The 19,340-nt window shown below is 37.1% G+C and overlaps 1 protein-coding gene across 4 annotated transcripts in view; it reads left to right on the plus strand.

Annotated features, from left to right (window-relative positions):
* The window catches only part of uvssa (UV-stimulated scaffold protein A), a 126,452-nt gene that overhangs the window by 18,293 nt on the left and 88,819 nt on the right, over positions 1-19,340 (plus strand). For all 4 annotated transcript variants that reach the window (XM_028801593.2, XM_028801594.2, XM_028801592.2 and 1 more), the window contains one exon: positions 601-729. In XM_028801593.2, the coding sequence (XP_028657426.2) occupies positions 601-729 (129 nt within the window). The remainder of the gene's footprint in view (positions 1-600; positions 730-19,340) is intronic.

Below are 19,340 nucleotides of genomic sequence, written 5' to 3' on the forward strand. Positions count from 1 at the left end.
CTTGACATTGTGATATTGTCAAACCACTGTTTTGCATCACAAACCTCCACTTTATCACTCCTCTCAGCGATCTCTACGTACAAATATGTCAGTGATAATTGTGCTGATAACAACAGCTACTATGTTTTATTTTCTTTTTCTCTTATTAGCCATCATGAAATGATGAATTTGCAGATGTCCTACATAGAAATGATGTGAAGTACCACAGCTGTCAGCATGCTGCTGTTGGTGTTTATGATGGTACATGAGTGCACATCTATCTGACCAATTTCACATTTATGATGGTTAGCTGTACACACTTTTATTGTATTTGAAATTCTTGTAAAATTAATTTGAACAGTCAAACACTTAGATATGAACCAAAAATTGGAGCTGTGTCTTATACCTGCATTTTGAACAGATCCATTATAAATCTTACAGTCATTATTTAAGAATGGAAAAATTAAAGAGTATTTTACTGGATGTGGTGACATTCTTATGAAAAAACCTAAATGATGTACTTTTGCATTTTTTTTACTATAGCTTTACTGTTGAAAGTAAGCGTTCAATTACTAATTCAAATAGTGTAAGTTTTCAAAGTGTTTTTTCACCTTCTTTCAGATATTTACTAAAGCTGGAATAAATGATGACCGAATGAAACGTGCTATTGATTTCAAAAAAGCATTAGAAATCGCCATTAAGAAACATGAAGATCTGCATATTAATTATAAATGGAGAGAGAGAAAAGTGGTGAGCATTCTTAATTCCTTTTTTTATTTTTAGTGCCCTCTTCAGCTTTAATTTATTGATAGTTTTGTGTAGGTATGCTTTGTAATTTTATATTCTCGAATGAGCTTTTTACAGATAATGACATTTCATTTATACTGTGTGTTAGCAACAGTAGTTGCTTGATTTACTAATTAAGCTCCTTGAAAAGACTTGCAGATATATGTCATGTAATTCACAAGTGTAGCTTGGTTTTCTTCACTGTTTAACTTGTGTTAATTAGTCTTTGCATGACAGTTGATAAAAACTGTAAACATTTTTATGTAAATGTTTATACATGTTACATTGTTATATTTATATATACCTTTAACATAATGTTTATTAATGCTTTGTTAAATTAATACAGTTTTATAAGATCAAGTATGTCTTCATTTGTAGGCCTGTTTTTATTTATTTATTAAGCAAACTAAAGAAAGAGCAGTTACACATCTGTAAAAGGTTGTCTTAAAGAGTTAATAAGTGCCTTTTAAATGTGTTGTGTTTGTATTACAAGGATTGTCCTTCTAATATGTATATAGCCCAAGAAGCCAACAAAAAATCAAATGTAATTTCAGAATAATGCCTCAAGAGGGAAGCATTTTCAGTAGTTTGTGGTTAATGAATAACTTTATCTATTTTGCTATAATCCAGGCACCTGTTATTTGGGTTTGTAAATAACACATTTTTTGGTTGAATCTTATATTACTTTATTTAATAAATCAATAATAAAGCAAATATACACCATTTGTGGACATAGAAAATATAAATATGTTCATATTATTTCCAGAAGAAATACTTCCTTTTATCTGGATGACCTAATAGTAGTGCAGGTTAGGTGAACTGGAGTCACCAAATTGGCCCTTGTGTGTTTGTGTGCGTGTGTTCATCCTGTGATAGAATTGCACTCTGTCCAGGTGGTGTTCTTGCCTTACACCTGATGATTGCTGGCAGAGGCTTCAGTTGTCCAAAAACCCTTCCCTGGAGTAGTAATTGTAATGGTTTTATATTAAAAGGTAATACATTGAAAGGAGTTGGTTCCTCACAGAATTTATTTGTTAAGTGACTTTGCATTTTCTGTTCTTGCTTGCATTTATTTTATGTTATAGCTGAAAGTGCTGTTTGTATAAGTACAACATGTGATGAACAGTGTTAATTCCATTGGTGTTTTCCACTTTGGACTTGTTGTTATTAAGGATAAACTTTCATTGGCTGAAAAAGGTGAATTACAAAAATGAATGTTAAGGAGGATGTTTCTTCATCCATTTATTTTTATACTAAATGATATTTAAGGTACAGCTAGTTTTCACTGAATGAGTTTGCACAGTAAGTAGATCTGAGTATTTTTTAAAATAGCATTATACAAGAAATAACTCTGTGTGATGTGCTACAATCCAATTTACTGTAAAAACAAGTATAACATGTCCACATGTCGGCTGACATGATGTACTTGCCCACTGTATTAGTGTAAGGATTGCAGATCATTTGATCACGAATATGCATTTCTGTTTCAAAAAACATTCTAGATGAATGTATAGGATGTACTGTAGAGTATTTTAATTCATAACGCAGAACAAAAAACAGAAAATTGTACAGTGACCAATGTATGCCAGAGCTTATTCTTTTTTTATTCATTAGCTATCAGAGAATGTGCCAAAGAAGTAATATAACATTTTATAGTGCTGCAGCTCAGTGCACTATGTTTAGTGTCTCATCTTGACATAAAACTTAGAGAATTTTCCATTCAGTTCTTCTTCAGTAACTCTGCCTTAGTGCCATGTTGATCAAGATACCTTTTTCATATTTTACAAAAACTTAGTATATATTTTAAGGAAATTGGTGCTTAAATCAGAACATCCATGGTTGGCGTTGTCAGGGTAGGAATTTTTCACAAAAGGAGAACATTACAGTATTTGAAAAGACTGATTTGCATTCTAAACTTTCGGCTTAAATGTTATAAATATGTTTTGCCATTTGACTACAATTATCAAAATATTTTGGTAATCTTCTTAATGTTTTAAAAGAAAATACAACTTTAAAGATCATAATAGAGTTTCATTGTTTATCATGATGCCAGGGAGTTTGTGACATGTTAATAGTAATTCTTTACTTTTTATAGCACTTCTCACTACTCAAAGCGTTCTCCACACAGGGAAGACCCAGAACATGAACCCATGATCTCCTTGCTGTGAGAGCGCAGTGCTACCACTGTGCCACCTGCGTTGCATGTTGATTGGAAATAAAAGTACAAATTTCATTATACTCTGTACTCGTATGTTTTTTTTTTTTTAACTGAATCACTCCTTTTTAGTAAAAGTGTCTCAGAAAACTTGAATAACAAACAGAGTATTTGTTAATTAGTTGTCATTCATTAATAATTGTAGCAGTAAGGAAGTTTAGTTCTGGCAGGTTTTTGAAATGTCTTTAACCACAAGTTTTATCATAACCAAATGTAAAAATATTTACATTTTTTAATGTGAATTACTATGTATGCTAAGTGCTAATTGGGAATGCTGGGGACTCCATGTTTTTCTAAACTAATTAAGTGCTGATGATCTAATCACTTGGCTGTTGTTAGTGTTGATCAGTGAAATTTGCTGAAACTTTTTTCACAGTGAATATACTGTATTTTCCGGTGATCTTGTTTTCTGAATATTTCTTGGAAATTCACACTTTGGCTGGCTTAAGTAAATATTTTTCCTCCAGTGCCACATGATGTTATGCATGGCCAGCATGACATCACAGAGATTTGGGCATGCATGCTGTTGCCACTCTATCAGTACTCCAACCTTCCACCTTGCATTAAAAAAACAAAAACTAAGCAATCTTCATTTGAGGGGAACACTTTCTGAGCATAAAGAGAATATTACAAGTTCTGGTGCCAGACTTAACAACAGTGATCCCTGTGCAATGGCCATGCCAGCTACAATCTCAAAATAAGCCTTAAAGGAGATAACGTAAAGAAAAAGAAAACCCATGCAATCCTGTGTGAAATAATAACAATAAAGAAAGATGCAAGGTGTTTCTACCTTCTTCATGAAAGAAAAAAGTGCAATGTATCTGCATCTTTTTTTTCTTCTTTTGGCTGCTCCCGTTAGGGGTCGCCACAGCGGATCATCTTCTTCCATATCTTTCTGTCCTCTGCATCTTGTTCTGTTACACCCATCACCTGCATGTCCTCTCTCACCACACCCATAAACCTTCTCTTGGGCCTTCCTCTTTTCCTCTTTTTCTCTTGCCTGGCAGCTCTATCCTTAGCATCCTTCTCCCAATATACTCAGCATCTCTCCAAACCAACGCAATCTCGCCTCTCTGACTTTGTCTCCCAACCGTCCAACTTGAGCTGACCTTCTAATGTACTTATTTCTAATCCTATCCATCCTCGTCACACCCAATGCAAATCTTAGCATCTTGAACTCTGCTACCTCCAGCTCTGTCTCCTGCTTTCTGGTCAGTGCTACCGTCTCCAACCCATATAACATGGCTGGTCTTACTACCATACTGTAGACCTTCCTTTCATTCTTGCTGATATCCGTGTGTCACAAATCACTCCAGACACTCTTTCCACCCTGCCTGCACTCTCTTTTTCACCTCTCTTCCACAATCCCCATTACTCTGTACTGTTGATCCCAAGTATTTAAATCCCTCTACCTTCGCCAACTCTACTCCTTGCATCCTCAACATTCCACTGACCTCCCACTCATTTACACGCATGTATTCTGTCTTGTTCCTACTGACCTTCATTCTTCTCTTCTCTAGAGCATATCTCCACCTCTCCAGAGTCTCCTCAACCTGCTCCCTACTATCGCTACAGATCACAATGTCATCAGCAAACATCATAGTCACGGGGACTCCTGTCTAATCTCATATGTCAACCTGTCCATCACCATTGCAAATATGAAAGGGCTCAGAGCCGATCCCACCTCCACATTGAATGCATCTGTCACTCCCGCAGACCTCACCACTGTCACACTTCCCTCGTACATATCCTGTACAACTCTTACGCCATTCCCGACTTCTTCATACAATAGCACAACTCCTTTCGAGGCATCCTGTCATATGTTTTCTCCAGGTCCACAAAGACGCAATGCAACTCCTTCTGGCCTTCTCTATACTTCTCCATCAACACCCTTAAAGCAAACATTGTATCTGTGGTGCTCTTTCTTGGCATGAAACCATACTGCTACTCACAAATCATCACCTCACTTCTTAATCTAGCTTCCACTACTCTTTCCCATAACTTCCTGCTGTGGCTCATCAATTTTATCCCCCTGTAGTTACTACAGTCCTGCACATCCCCCTTATTCTTAAATATCGGCACTAGTACACTTCTTCTCCACTCCTCGGGCATCCTCTCACTTTACAAGGTTCCATTAAACAATCTGGTTAAAAATTCCACTGCCATGCTCCTAAACACCTCCATGCTTGCACAGGCATGTCATCTGGTCCAGCGGCTTTTCCATTCTTCATCCTCTTCATAGATGTCCTTACTTCCTCCTTGCTAATCCGTTGCACTTCCTGATTCACTATCTCCACATCATCCAACCTCTTCTCTCTCTCGTTCTCTTCATTCATCAGCCTCTCAAAGTACTCTTTCCATCTTTTCAAAACACTCTTCTCGCTTGTGAGTAAGTTTCCATCTATCCTTTATTACTCTAACCTGCTGCACATCTTTCCCAGCTTGGTCCCTCTGTCTAGCCAATCGGTACAGGTCCTTTTCTCCCTCCTTAGTGTCCAACCTCTCATTCAACTCATCATGAGCCTTTTCTTTAGCCTTCGCCACCTCTCTTCACCTTGCGCCTTATCTCCTTGTATTCTTGTCTATTTTCTGCATCTCTCTGACTATCCCACTTCTTCTTTACCGTCCTCTTCCTCTGTATACTCTCCTGTACTTCTCCATTCCACCACCAGGTTTCCTTTCCCTCCTCCTGATGTCCGGATGACACGCCAAGCAACCTTCTTGCTGTCACCCTTACTACATCTGCTGTAGTTTCCCAACTGTCTGGTAATTCTTCACTGCGACCCACTGCTTGTCTCACCTTCTCCCTAAACTCAACCTTGCAGTCTTCCTTTTACAACTTCCACCATTTGATCCTTGGCTCTGCCCTCACTCTCTTCCTCTTCTTGATCTCCAACATCATCCTGCAGACTGCCATCCTATGCTACTTAACTACACTTTCCCCTGCCACCACTTTGCAGTCTTCAATCTCCTTCATATTGACTCTTCTGTATAGGATGTAATCTACCTGTGTGCATCTTCCTCCACTCTTGTACATAACCCTATGTTCCTCCTTCTTCTTAAAATACGTATTCACTACATGTTCATCCTTTTGGCAAAATCCACTATCCTTGACACCATACCTACCCATCACCTCTGTCTCCTCTGTTCCCTTCACCAACATGTCCATTGAAATCCGCTCCAATTACCACTCTCTGTCCCTTGAGTACACTGTTCATCACTTCATCCAACTCACTCCAAAAATCATCTTTCTCATCCATTGCACACCCAACTTGTGGGGCATATGCACTAACATCATTCATCATTGCACCTCCAATTTCCAGCTTCATAATCATAACTCTGCCTGACTTTTTTCACCTCCAAAACACTCTTGACATACTGTTCCTTCAGAATAACCCCTACTCCATTTCTCCTCCCATCCACACCATGATAGAACTATTTGAATCCACCTCCGATCCACCTGGTCTTACTCCCCTTCCATTTAGTCTCTTGCATGCACAATACAGTAATCCCTCCTCCGTCGCGGGGGTTGCGTTCCAGAGCCACCCGCGAAATAAGAAAATCCGCGAAGTAGAAACCATATGTTTATATGGTTATTTTTATATTGTCATGCTTGGGTCACAGGTTTGCGCAGAAACACAGGAGGTTGTAGAGAGACAGGAACGTTATTCAAACACTGCAAACAAACATTTGTCTCTTTTTCAAAAGTTTAAACTGTGCTCCATGACAAGACAGAGATGACAGTTCTGTCTCACAATTAAAAGAATGCAAACATATCTTCCTCTTCAAAGGAGTGCGTGTCAGGAGCACAGAATGTCACATAGATAGAGAAAACAATCTCTAGCAAACAAATCAATAGGGCTGTTTGGCTTTTAAGTATGCGAAGCACCGCGGCACAAAGCTGTTGAAGGCGGCAGCTCACACACCCTCCGTCAGGAGCAGGGGGAGAGAGAGAGAGAGAGAGAGACAGAGTTTGTTTTTCAGTCAAAAATCAATACGTGCCCTTCGAGCTTTTAAGTATGTGATGCAGCGTGCAGCATGTCGTTTCAGGAAGCAGCTGCACAAAAGATAGCAACGTGAAGATAATCTTTCAGCATTTTTAGACGAGCGTCCGGATCGTCTAGGTGTGCGAACAGCCCCCCTGCTCAATCCCCATACGTCAGGATCAGAGAAAGTCAGCGCAAGAGAGACAGAGAAAAGTAAGCAATCTAGCTTCTCAGCCATCTGCCAATAGCATCCCTTGTATGAAATCAACTGGGCAAACCAACTAAGGAAGCATGTACCAGAAATTAAAAGACCCATTGTCCGCAGAAATCCGCGAACCAGCAAAAAATCCGCGATATATATTTAAATATGCTTACATATAAAATCCGCGATGGAGTGAAGCCGCGAAAGGCGAAGCGCGATATAGCGAGGGATCACTGCATATCAACCTTCCTTCTCTCCATCATATCCGCTAACTCTCTCCCCTTACCAGTCATACTGCCAACATTAAAGTTTCCTTCCGTCAGTTCCACTTTCTTTACCTTCTACTACTTCTCCTGCCTCCGGGCACAGTAGCCCAATTTCCGCCAGCACCCTGTTGGCTAACAGTACTGGTGGCAGTCATTGTTAACCCGGGGCTCAACCGATCCAGTATGGAAATTTGTATTGTTGTCTGCATATTGATTTGGCAAAATTTTACACCGGGTGCCCTTCCTGACATAACCCTCCACATTTATCCGGGCTTGGGACCAGCACAAAGAAACAACAAAAAAGACATTTGAGCTATACTTAGTGCCAGGACTTTAGATAGACAGATAGATACTTTATTAATCCCAAGGGGAAATTCTCATACTCCAGCAGCAGCATACTGATACAAAAAACAATATTAAATTAAAGATTGATACCAATGCAGGTAAAAACAGACAATAACTTTGTATAATGTTAACGTTTACCACCCCCGGGTGGAATTGAAGAGTCGCATAGTTTGGGGGAGGAACGATCTTCTCGGTCTGTCAGTGGAGCAGGACAGTGACAGCAGTCTGTCGCTGAAGCTGCTGTTCTGTCTGGAGATGACACTGTTTAGTGGATGCAGTGGATTCTCCATAATTGATAGGAGCCTCCTAAGCGCCCGTCGCTCTACCACAGATTTCAAGCTGTCCAGCTCCATGCCAACAATAGAGCCTGCCTTCCTCACCAGTTTGTCCAGACGTGAGGCGTCCTTCTTCTTAATGCTGCCTCCCCAGCACACCACCGCGTAGAAGAGGGCGCTCGCCACAACCGTCTAATAGAACATCTGCAGCATCTTATTGCAGATGTTGAAGGACGCCAGCCTTCTAAGGAAGTATAACCGGCTCTGTCCTTTCTTACACAGAGCATCAGTATTGGCAGTCCAGTCTAATTTATCATCCAGCTGCACTCCCAGGTATTTATAGGTCTGCACCATCTGCACACAGTCACCTCTGATGATCACGGGGTCCATGAGGGGTCTGGGCCTTCTAAAATCCACCACCAGCTCCTTGGTTTTGCTGGTGTTCAGTTGTAGGTGGTTTGAGTCGCACCATTTAACAAAGTCCTTGATTAGGTCCCTATACTCCTTCTCCTGCCCACTCCTCATGCAGCCCATGATAGCAGTGTTGTCCACGAACTTTTGCACGTGGCAGGACTCCGAGTTGTATTGGAAGTCCGATGTATATAGGCTGAACAGGATCGGAGAAAGTACATTCCCCTGTGGCGCTCCTGTGTTGCTGACCACAATGTCAGACGTGCAGTTCCCAAGACGCACATTCTGAGGTCTGTCTTTAAGATAGTCCACGATCCATGCCACCAGGTATGAATCTACTCCCATCTCTGTCAGCTTGTCCCTAAGGAGCAGAGGTTGGATTGTGTTGAAGGTGCTAGAGAAGTCTAGAAACATAATTCTTACAGCACCACTGCCTCTGTCCAAGTGGGAGAGGGATCGGTGTAGCATAGATGATGGCATCCTCTGCTCCTCTGCTCCCACCTTCTCCTGATATGCAAACTGCAGAGGGTCGAGGGCGTGTTGAACCTGTGGCCTCAGGTGGTGAAGCAGCAGCCTCTCCATGGTCTTCATCACATGTGACGTCAGAGCATCAGGCCGGAAGTCATTCAGCTCACTAGGACGTGGTAACTTTGGGACTGGGGTGATGCAAGATGTTTTCCAAAGCCTCGGGACTCTCCCCTGTTCCAGGCTCAGGTTGAAGATGCGCTGTAGAGGACTGCCCAACTCCAGCACACAGACCTTCAGCAGTCGTGGCAATACTCCATCTGGACCCGCTGCTTTGCTGGTACGAAGTCTCATTAGCTCTCTGCTCACCTGCGCTGTTGTAATTGTGGTTGGGGATGTCTCTCCTATGCTAGTATCAGCAGAAGGATGTGTGGAGGGTGCAGTACTCCGAGGTGAGAGTGAGAGTGGGTTAGGGTGGTCAAACCTGTTAAAGAAGTTGTTAATTTGGTTTGCTTTCTTCACGTCTCTCTCGATGGTGGCACCCCGCTTCGAGCTGCAGCCAGTGATGAACTTTAAACAACAGAGCGAACATCTGTTTCATTACACATCTAATGAGTTCCTCAAGACTGGAACTCTGTGAGTGCAATAATATGTATTGCTCGTTTGTGGCCGTTTGATGTATTTTGGTTTTGGTTATCATTCAGTTTATGCATTTTGTTTTTTCAGGCACGGTGGCACAGAGTTTAGCAATGCTGCCTCATAGTTCTGATCACGTTTTTGGCCTCAATAATTGGCCCAACAGAATAAATGTTGTATTTTTTGCATTTCAGTAATTTTTAAATTTTTACTCAAATACGGTTTGTTGGAGAATTTGTAAAAAAAAAACAAAAAAAAAAAAAAAAAAAATGCATATAATTTAAAGCTGCATCTTTAGAACTTTTATTTTCAAAGGTTGAAATTAACCCATTTTATTTAAAAGTTGAACAGTAATTTTGATTAATGATCTCTAGATTTATCTACATAGCTATAGAACAAGCAGATTTACTGTGTACACTTTTACATTTTAGCACATAGTAATATTATATGACCCATGTTAATCAACAGTTTTTGATCTGTAGTAGCATTTAAGTTTTGCAGCATGTTTTTTTTATAATGTGAGCATTACCTTAGGTAGTTTATTTTAAACACCAACACTAAATCACTGTGGAAAAATAATTGACATTTTCAGTTACCTTTTTTCTTGTCTTCTTTAATGTAAAACTTACTGTGAAATGTTAATGTCCTTAAAGTTTTGTGAAATTCCAGACTGCTTTCATATACTCTATTTTCCCTTAACTAAATCAATGATGGGGAGAAGACATGTGATGGATAAATTCTTGTTAATCATCATTTAATTAATTAATTTAATGAATTAATTAAATATGTGTTTTGCTTTGGGTAGTGGCAATAATTAAAGGGAAAATTGCATAAGACTCCCTGGCCATTAGACCTGTACCAAGGTAACACACTTATGTTAAGGAATAAAATGATACAATTTATTAAAGCACAGAAGGATTATAGAAATTTACTGTAACCATTTGTATATCAACATAAAATTGTGTCTCAAGACAGACAAACATACTGTATAATGGAATAGATTGTTCTCAGTTTCTTAGGGGTTTCCTGGTATTTGTTAATTTTACTTTATTGTTTAGAGTTTTTCTCTTTAAGATTTAGCGTGTTGTCACAGTGAACTTGCACTTAGCCTAACAATTCATATCTCTCTTACCTGTAGCTGCATATTTGACCATTTTGTTTCCAAATTAGTTAAAAGCTTGTAAAAGCTAGACACAGTTATTCATACATTTGTTACACATAAAATAATTAGCTACTCAGAGTTATAACTTACCATGGCACAGGTAAAGCAGAGTTATGGTACAAAGCTTTTAAGGATAATGTCCAATGCTGTTTGTAGTTGTATGTCATGGCTTCAGGTTCAAGTGAAGAACTTTGCTTGTAGTGGAATGCAGTTGTTGTCTTTGCCATGAGGTTATTTGTCCATTTTAGTGGTGAGGCTCTGTCTGTCTAGGGGTGCTTGCTGTGATTTTTCTTCAACCCACACAGATAAAAAACATGATTTGTTCTGTCACACGAGTATAAACGGATACATTTCCTTCTTGTAGTAATGTTTCTTTTTGGTCCTAAACATTTGCATTTCGCCTGGAATGGAAGAATGCGTGTCAGAACTAGTAAATCCTTCCTATGGTGTTCAAAAGGAGTCCAGAGTGTGTCTCTTCAATAACATTATAGAGAGTGCTTTCAGGCCAAAGATCCAAAGTGAAGTTGAGCTTCTTGTCTCCTAAGAGAATGTGTCAGTTTCCTAGCTCCAAGATGATGGATACGTGTTTTACCTCCAAAGATAGTTTGCTTAAGCTTCCCAGTCTTCCCCAGAAAATGAAGAAATCCACCTACCTAGATTTTAAAGAAAATGGCAGTCTGTGCTAAATGGAACAAAGTCCTTGTCTAATTAGTTCAGCTTGTAGTTACAAGCTTTAAGATAAATGTCATTTTCATCCTTAGAATCTTGGAAAACATGTCAGCTCATCTTTAACACATCTTATCGAATGAAACTCCAAAAACAACCTGACCGTAGGTTGGTAAAGGTGTAAAATATTTTGGCTCCTCAAAGGAGTGTCCTCATAAATTCCTAACAAAATGGGGAAATGCTCACTTTTTCCTGCCTAAGCTACTTTTGGGTTTGGCATTAAAATCTAGACTGAAGACTTAAAATATACATTTTTTTTATATATATAACTTCCTTACAATTAAATTCTAATTCTTCTTCTGTTTTTCTGCTTTTACTTTCTGTATCTTTTGTGAAATTAACAAATAAGTGTATAGTTAAAAGACATCATCACCTAGGAGAATACTGTTGAGAGCTTTAACTAATTTTATGATTACTTGGCTCTTCTGTTTTAAGGTCAACCAAAAGAATGATTTATAAGATTTTACATGAAATATCTACTTAAATCTCACACAGTGAGTGAAATCCTTTTAGGTGTAGAGCAAAACGAGGAAGGCGTTGTATCACCCCTTCATTTTTTATTATTTGTGATTTTCCGTTCTAATCAGAAGAAATTTTAGTATCAAAATGCAATTTTATTTCTTCTGTCACACCCTTGATAAAGTAAACAAAGTGATTGAATGTTTTTAAAACTGTAATTATGATAAAAGACTTCCAATTGTATCTTTATCAGAAGGCAAAGCCTTTTGCATTTGAAATTCAACCTGACATTGATAAATCCATACAGTTAGCAGTGGAGTGCTTTATCACTGTCAGACAGCTCCATTTCCTTAACTGAATTGCCTGTTTTGCTCAGTTAAAAATGATTTTCAGTGTCATATTAATATGTTTTATAACTACAGTATACATTATTTCTTATACCAAGTGGCTGACATCAGAAATCATGTTTAGAAAACAGATAAATTTCACTTTCAGTGCAATTTACTTAGTTCTTATTGTTTGTGAAGTAGTTAAGTAATGAGATTTCTATTAATCTCATTAATACACTATATATTTTTAAAATGTTGGACCACACTGTTTGAATGGCTTTTAGAACATGTATATAGACTGAAGTGAACTGATACAAACTGTCTCTTCCATTAATGTACAACTTCATGACACTACGATATGCTTGTTAATTTGACATTTCATAGACTATGTTGTGAATTCTGCTTCTTCACTCATTTTTAAGCAATTTATGAATGTTTGTAAATAATATGCATTCACTTTGTACTGAGCTTTTGGATAACTGAATTATTCTGTTAGCTCTGGACATACATAACATCCTATTTTTTGAAAACATCAACCCTGCACCAGGGTTTTTTCTTTGAATGTTTTTCCAAACCTGCTGCTTGCCTGATGGATTATATTAAAAGTAGCAGTAAGCATAATTATTACAATATGATATTTAGTACGTGTAGTTAGTTTGTTTCACTAAAATTAGTACTGGCTAGAGAGCTGAACAGGATTTTTTTGTCTTTTTTATTTTTCATTTATATATACCTTTCCTGCACCTTTATAGTCTTACTCCTGCTCCTGTGTCCACTTTGTGGTGCTTCACTTATTGAAGTGCCATTCTTTTAAATATTCATCACAGCTATAAATGATAGATGGTTTCCTTTAAAATCAATAACAATAGGAAATGACTGCCAGTTGCCCTCTTTTCCCCTTTTTTCTTTTATCATTTTGACAGATTCAAAATTACTACATTTTGGAGTCTTTTCAACATGCTCTTTTTACCTGTCTTAGATACTGGGAAGTTTCCTTATTGTCTGCGTCCTAGCTTGCTGCTGGGTTGAAGCACACTGCCTAAAAGAGTACAGTGTAGCATAAAACAGTACAGTGTAGCATAAAAGATATGATTCAGATCACCTGTTACTTTTATGCAACAACTATTAAGGAAAAAATGACTCAAATTATTTTAATTTCTTGTGGTATTCCTTGACCTTCTGCGTACAACACTGAGCTGGAGTCCCATACCTCAGAGTACTAAGTCAGGTTCCACTGACATTATCAGGCATATATATTTTCTTTTTCCTCAGTAAAAGCACCATGCTCATCAAAGGTAGCCTCAGCCACTTTGGGATAGCAATTTCATTGTCTTGCTGGATTGCAGTGTTTATTTTAGAGCAATGTTTCCCAACTTTTATGGTGTTAGGGACTCAGTTTTACCTTTAACAGCATTTATAAATGGGGATTTTACCCCTTTGTGAATCAACCATGATTGGAAAAGTGGGGAGAAGGGAGATTCATTGGTGAAAATGAGTTTGCGTTTTTGAAAAAGTCAGCACTGTTCATCACCTATATATCGTCATTAAGTTTGCAATACCAATTAATAAACAGTGTTAAGAGCTTTTTGAAAATTACAAAAAATTACAAAAAAAAAAAAAAAAAAAGCAAAGCAGCAAATTAATCATTGGAGCTAAGCCACAATTGAACAGAATTATGTGTGGTTTTTTTCTATAGATAAGGGAGAATTTTTGTTTTTCAATGAGAAGAGAACAAGACAGTGCTTTTGAGTGAGTAAAAACAATTAGTAACTTTTGTTTTTTTTTTCCTTGATAGACATTTGCTCCAATCTACAGTATATTGAGGAATTACTAATTTTAGGCTTTTATACTAATGTACTGTCTAGATTTTTATCAGTTTTTAGCTTTAAATGAATACAGAATACTGCTTTAATACAGAGTTTTGCAGAAATCTCTTTAATACCAACATCAAAATGGACTTTTAAACAGTAAGCAGCACAAGTGAACTAATAATTTGAGCCCCTGGTAAAAAAAGAAAAAATATTGTGTACAGAAAAGTATTTAGTAGTGCTTCTGATACATCTGATTAACCAATGGCACAATAGCTGAGGCCCAGTGACTTGGAAAATTTCAAAGCCAGGTAACACAGCTAGTGCCCATATAAGGATGAATACACATTAGTATAGTGTATCAATAATAATAATAAGGAATGCACACATGAAACAAATTAATGAATGTGCCGAGGTATTGACTGGGGGAAATGCATTATATTGTGTTAGGCAGAAAAACTGAAGATGCATATGCTCACACTCATCCAGTATATGTGATGAAGAAACATATAATGAACTGGGACTTTTGAACACCCTTCTCCACTTTTTTTTATCACTTTGCAATTAGAGATTCTATGATTTACCTTTATGAAGGAATTTTTTTTTTATTTCTTTCTCTCCTCCCCAAGTACTGCTCATTACATTTATTCAAAAGCTGTGGTTTAAACAAAAATAATAATTATGTCACGCATTACAAGTACACTGTACACAAAAGGGTACAAAAAAATATAAGTGTCAATGGGTAGTGAATAAAGTACATCAAATGATTTTTTTTGTCTCTGTTGACTGCAAACAAAATTGAACACATTTTGAAGCATCATTTCCAAGACGTACTAAATATGTTAAATGTGGAAAAAAAATTAAATTGCATTTTAATAGAATGCTTTCTAGTGTAAGATGGGAACATACATGTAACACTATATTCTAGTAGTACATTCATCTGTAGATGTAGCAGTTCTACACTAAGCTCCTTCTTTATTGATAAGCCATCCCCTCTGTTAATGAAAATGTACCCAGCAAATGTGCACAAGTGCCTTACTTTAACCATTTCTACTCATAATAAAATTCTTTTGATCATTATCCATAGCCCCCAATACAATAATGGATTAATATTGACCTTTATTAAAAACTTAATCCCTGAGCTTGATTTTCACTTTTTGCAACAGTATTACCAAAACTGGTGTCACTGTGCTGATTTGTTGGGTCAATCTCATGATCAACTCTACTCTAACTCATGCAAAAGAACCAGAAATACTTAAACTCCTTTACCTGGGGGAAGTTTTTCCTCCTCAGAATCTGGACTAGGAGTATCTCAAAGTACTCTTTCTACCTCTTGACAATAACTTTGGTTGAGATCCATGTTTCTTCGTCCTAGCTGAATGCAACCTAAGTAGGGTTCAACCTTTACTTCTTTGACAGATTTTTTTGGCAGAACCTTTTTAAAGCTACTCATAAATTCCTTCTCCTTGGCCTTGTGAAACACCTCCCATACATGAGGTTTCGCTTCAGCTATCTTGACTTTTCTTTAATCATCTTAGGGCTGGAACCATGCTTGGCACTGATTATTTTTTGCCCCCAGTATTTTGCAACTCTTACCGCTATTGAGGTCTTGGGCATTTCCTTCCAATTGCATTGTACATAAATTCTCCCTATAAACACGAGTAGCTCCCTCCAGCCACTACCAGTTTACCCTTTATCACTTGCTTTGGTTTCCAATGTCTATCCATCTCACATACCACCAGTCTGAGCAAGTTCATCAATCAGTTTACAGTTATATTTATCTACTCGGCAGATGCTACAACTTAGAGCAGAGGTCATCTTAATTGAGTAAACATCTGTCTGGGGACTGTTTGGGGAAACAGCTGAGAAAGTGTTACTCACCAAGTGATAACTCAATGCCTCCCTTTACCAGTGTGTCCTAAGTATTTGACCTCAAGTCAAATGATATGAGTAAAAAGTTGATAATTGACCTTTTAACAAAAGGATAAGCTGTACTTACAAGCAAACTTCTGATAGAAAATGATGTTTGCTGAAAACCATTCATTACTAACACAAAAATTAAGCAATTCGCCATTTAGATTCAGATCATCTAAGCTTTTTTTGTCCAGTTATACACCTCCTCAAGGTAGCTACATCAATTTGGTGAGGTCTGAATTCCCCCAATATGAGTTGATGGTACCCTTTTTAGAACAGAATTCTTGTTCTGTCAAAAGTTTGATATAATTTAGCTAGAACCATAGTTAAATTAAATACTTGGTACCCTTGTTTGTTATAACCCTTCCTTTTAGATCAGTCTTCCATGGGTAAATCTACCAGAAAAACAAGGCTTCCAGCAGCGTAGCTTTGAGGATGAGTAATGCACATGTGTCTCTCTATCTTACCAGGTTGCAGTTCAGGCATTTTTTTTTGTTTTTGTAACAATCCATTTAAAAACTAAGATCATCAAATGTCTCTTACCATTTGCTCTGTGCATAGATTTTGTTTGTGTGTTAAGAGTCAATTTTGTTATTGAAAAACATTAAACCAGTTAGCGAAATTAAATCTGTATCTGCTAGAAATTCCTCATGAGACTTAAAAATGTTTTAACGATGCGTAATTCCAGAAATATTCAGGAAGAATTATGCAATTATATGCCCAAAGTAAGTAATTATGTCTGTATTACATTTTTAAACTTCTCAGTCCTCCTCCACTTGTGCTAAATATTTAATTCTATTATTCACCCATGCCTGCCGCAGAGCCACCTGAGTTATTGACTTGCTGTAATAATTTGCAAGACCTTCCTGTAAGAGAGAGTATTAGCATATAAATAGCAGATGCGGTGAAGAGCATCACAGCTGAGTACGTTTAATTTTTAGTTTATAAGACAGAATGGGTTTTTAAATGCATAGCCATCAAACTTGCCAAAAGACAAATGAAGTTTAGAGTTTGCTTGTCCAAGGAAGCCCTATAAGATCATTTTTTATAAAGGAATGAGAGAGTTATTTAGGAAATGTGCAGGGGGACTGATTATTTAGGTAGTAAGTAATTGAGATTGCTTACTGAGTTAATTAGACCTTGCAAAATATATTAGATTGCTCTTGGAACATTTCTCCCCTTTTAAAGCCTTCACCTAATTATCTCTAGCTAAACCTTGAAAGGCAAAAGGAAGGACCATTTTAACTCTCATTAGCAAATTCTACCTTCTAAGAACAGTTTTTTTAAAGGAAAATGTTCTTATACTGTTGCTAATTTACATTATTTTGAATCCCTCTGTCACTTAATTTGAATTATCTCTGTTTTTTCCCATCTGTCTGCTTGTAAGGTGAAGTGACAGTTAATAGAGTCAGCCACCTTTAGGGCTTCCTGTTTTAGATTTCCATTTGCTTTTTGTAGATTACTGCTGAGTCTGGATATATCCATAGCTAACTAGGAAGGGATTGTTGCATAACCATTAATCTGCTTAAAATATGAGACAATTAGTTACTTCTTTCTGAGAAATATTTGGGGTTTTACGTTTGCATAGACATGAGCTTGAATTTTGATTTTGGACTTCTCATATTTAAGTCATAGAGATGTGACTGCTCATAAGTGGATTTGCTAAGGGGTGCCAGCAGAGGGCTCCCAGTATCTTGTTAGTGTTGCTGTTTTACCTGTCAGATTATGGTACAGTTTGGTAGCATAATAGTGGCACTGTCTTTTATATTTGGCAGCCATCATATTATCATAGTAGAATTAAATAACAGTAGGGTTTGCTTAGGGTTTTATTGTTAACTGGAGTGCACTTTTGTTGATTCTCCATTAAACAAACCTTCCCTGTGTTTATATAATTTCAATAATAATAAACCCAAAGATAGGTAATATTTTAAAAATATTTTTAAAGTATAATTTTTCCTTGAGAATCTTGAAGGCAGGATTATTTGTTACTCTCTTATGGTAAATTACATGAAATGTGTTCTAAAGTATATACCTGTTCTTAGCCCATACTTGCCTATATGAAGTACCTGATTTTGTTTTGTAAACTTATAATTAAGACATTCCTTAAACATATTTTAGTGTTTAAGTGTTATTAATAGAGACAGGTAAAATGTATTACTGTAATAGTGTATGCCCTGAAATAGTTTGTTTAAATTCTTAAATGATATTAATTCCAGAATCTATTAAACATTATTAAACATATAATCTTTGTTTTCTCTTACTCTGGATATGTATTAGCAATGTAGATAAAAAAAATGTTTAAACGTTTAGCTGATTTGAAGATCAAAACAGTTTAGGGAATTGAAAAAAACTGTTTAGCACCTAAACTGTCCCCCATCAATCATAATGTAGTTACAGAGAAAAGACAGTTGGCCTTGCTCTTCTTCTCATGGGTGGGGGTTGATTTGAACTTAGTTTTGTCAAGTTTGACTTGCTTGTATGGAATGTTTCTTGCTTTTAATAAATTCAATAAAATTTAAAAAAAAAAAAAAGTTTTAAATATAGTTTGCTTGACATATTGCAGGTTTATCCTATAAATTAAAACTGAATCAAATCAAATATTGTACAGATGGCCCTCTGTGTTTGTGAGTTCCAGTTCCAGAGATTCAACCAACCATGAGCTGAAAATATTTGGGTGAAGAAATTCCATTAAGCTCCAAAAAGCAAAACTTCAATTTGCTGTGCGCCAAGCACTATGGTGAATTCATGCAAATGAAGTAATGTATAGGTATACAGTAATATGAAAAAATTTGGGAACCCCTCTTAATTCTTTGGATTTTAGTTTATCATTGGCTGAGCTTTCAAAGTAGCAACTTCATTTTAATATATGACATGCCTTAGGGAAACAGTAGTATTTCAGCAGTGACATTAAGTTTATTGGATTAACAGAAAATATGCAACATGCATCATAACAAAATTGGACAGGTGCATGAATTTGGGCACCCCAACAGAGATATTACATCAATAATTAGTTGAGCCTCCTTTTGCAAATATAACAGCCTCTAGACGCCTCCTGGAGGTATTTTTGATCATTCTTCCATACAAAATCTCTCCAGTTCAGTTAAATGTGATGGCAGCCGAGCATGGACAGTCTGCTTCAAATAATCCCATAGACTTTCGATGATATTCAAGTCGGGACTGTGATATTCCAGAACATTGTACTTCTTCCTCTGCATGAGTGCCATTGTAGGTTTCGAAATGTGTTTTGGGTCCATGTCTTGTTGGAATATCCAACCCCTGCGTAACTTCAACTTCGTGACTGATGCTTGAACATTATCCTGAAGAATTTGTTGATATTGGTTTGAATTCATCTGACCCTCGACTTTAACAAGGGCCT

The sequence above is a fragment of the Erpetoichthys calabaricus genome, chromosome 5, assembly GCF_900747795.2.
Source record: "Erpetoichthys calabaricus chromosome 5, fErpCal1.3, whole genome shotgun sequence".
Taxonomy (NCBI): domain Eukaryota; kingdom Metazoa; phylum Chordata; class Cladistia; order Polypteriformes; family Polypteridae; genus Erpetoichthys; species Erpetoichthys calabaricus.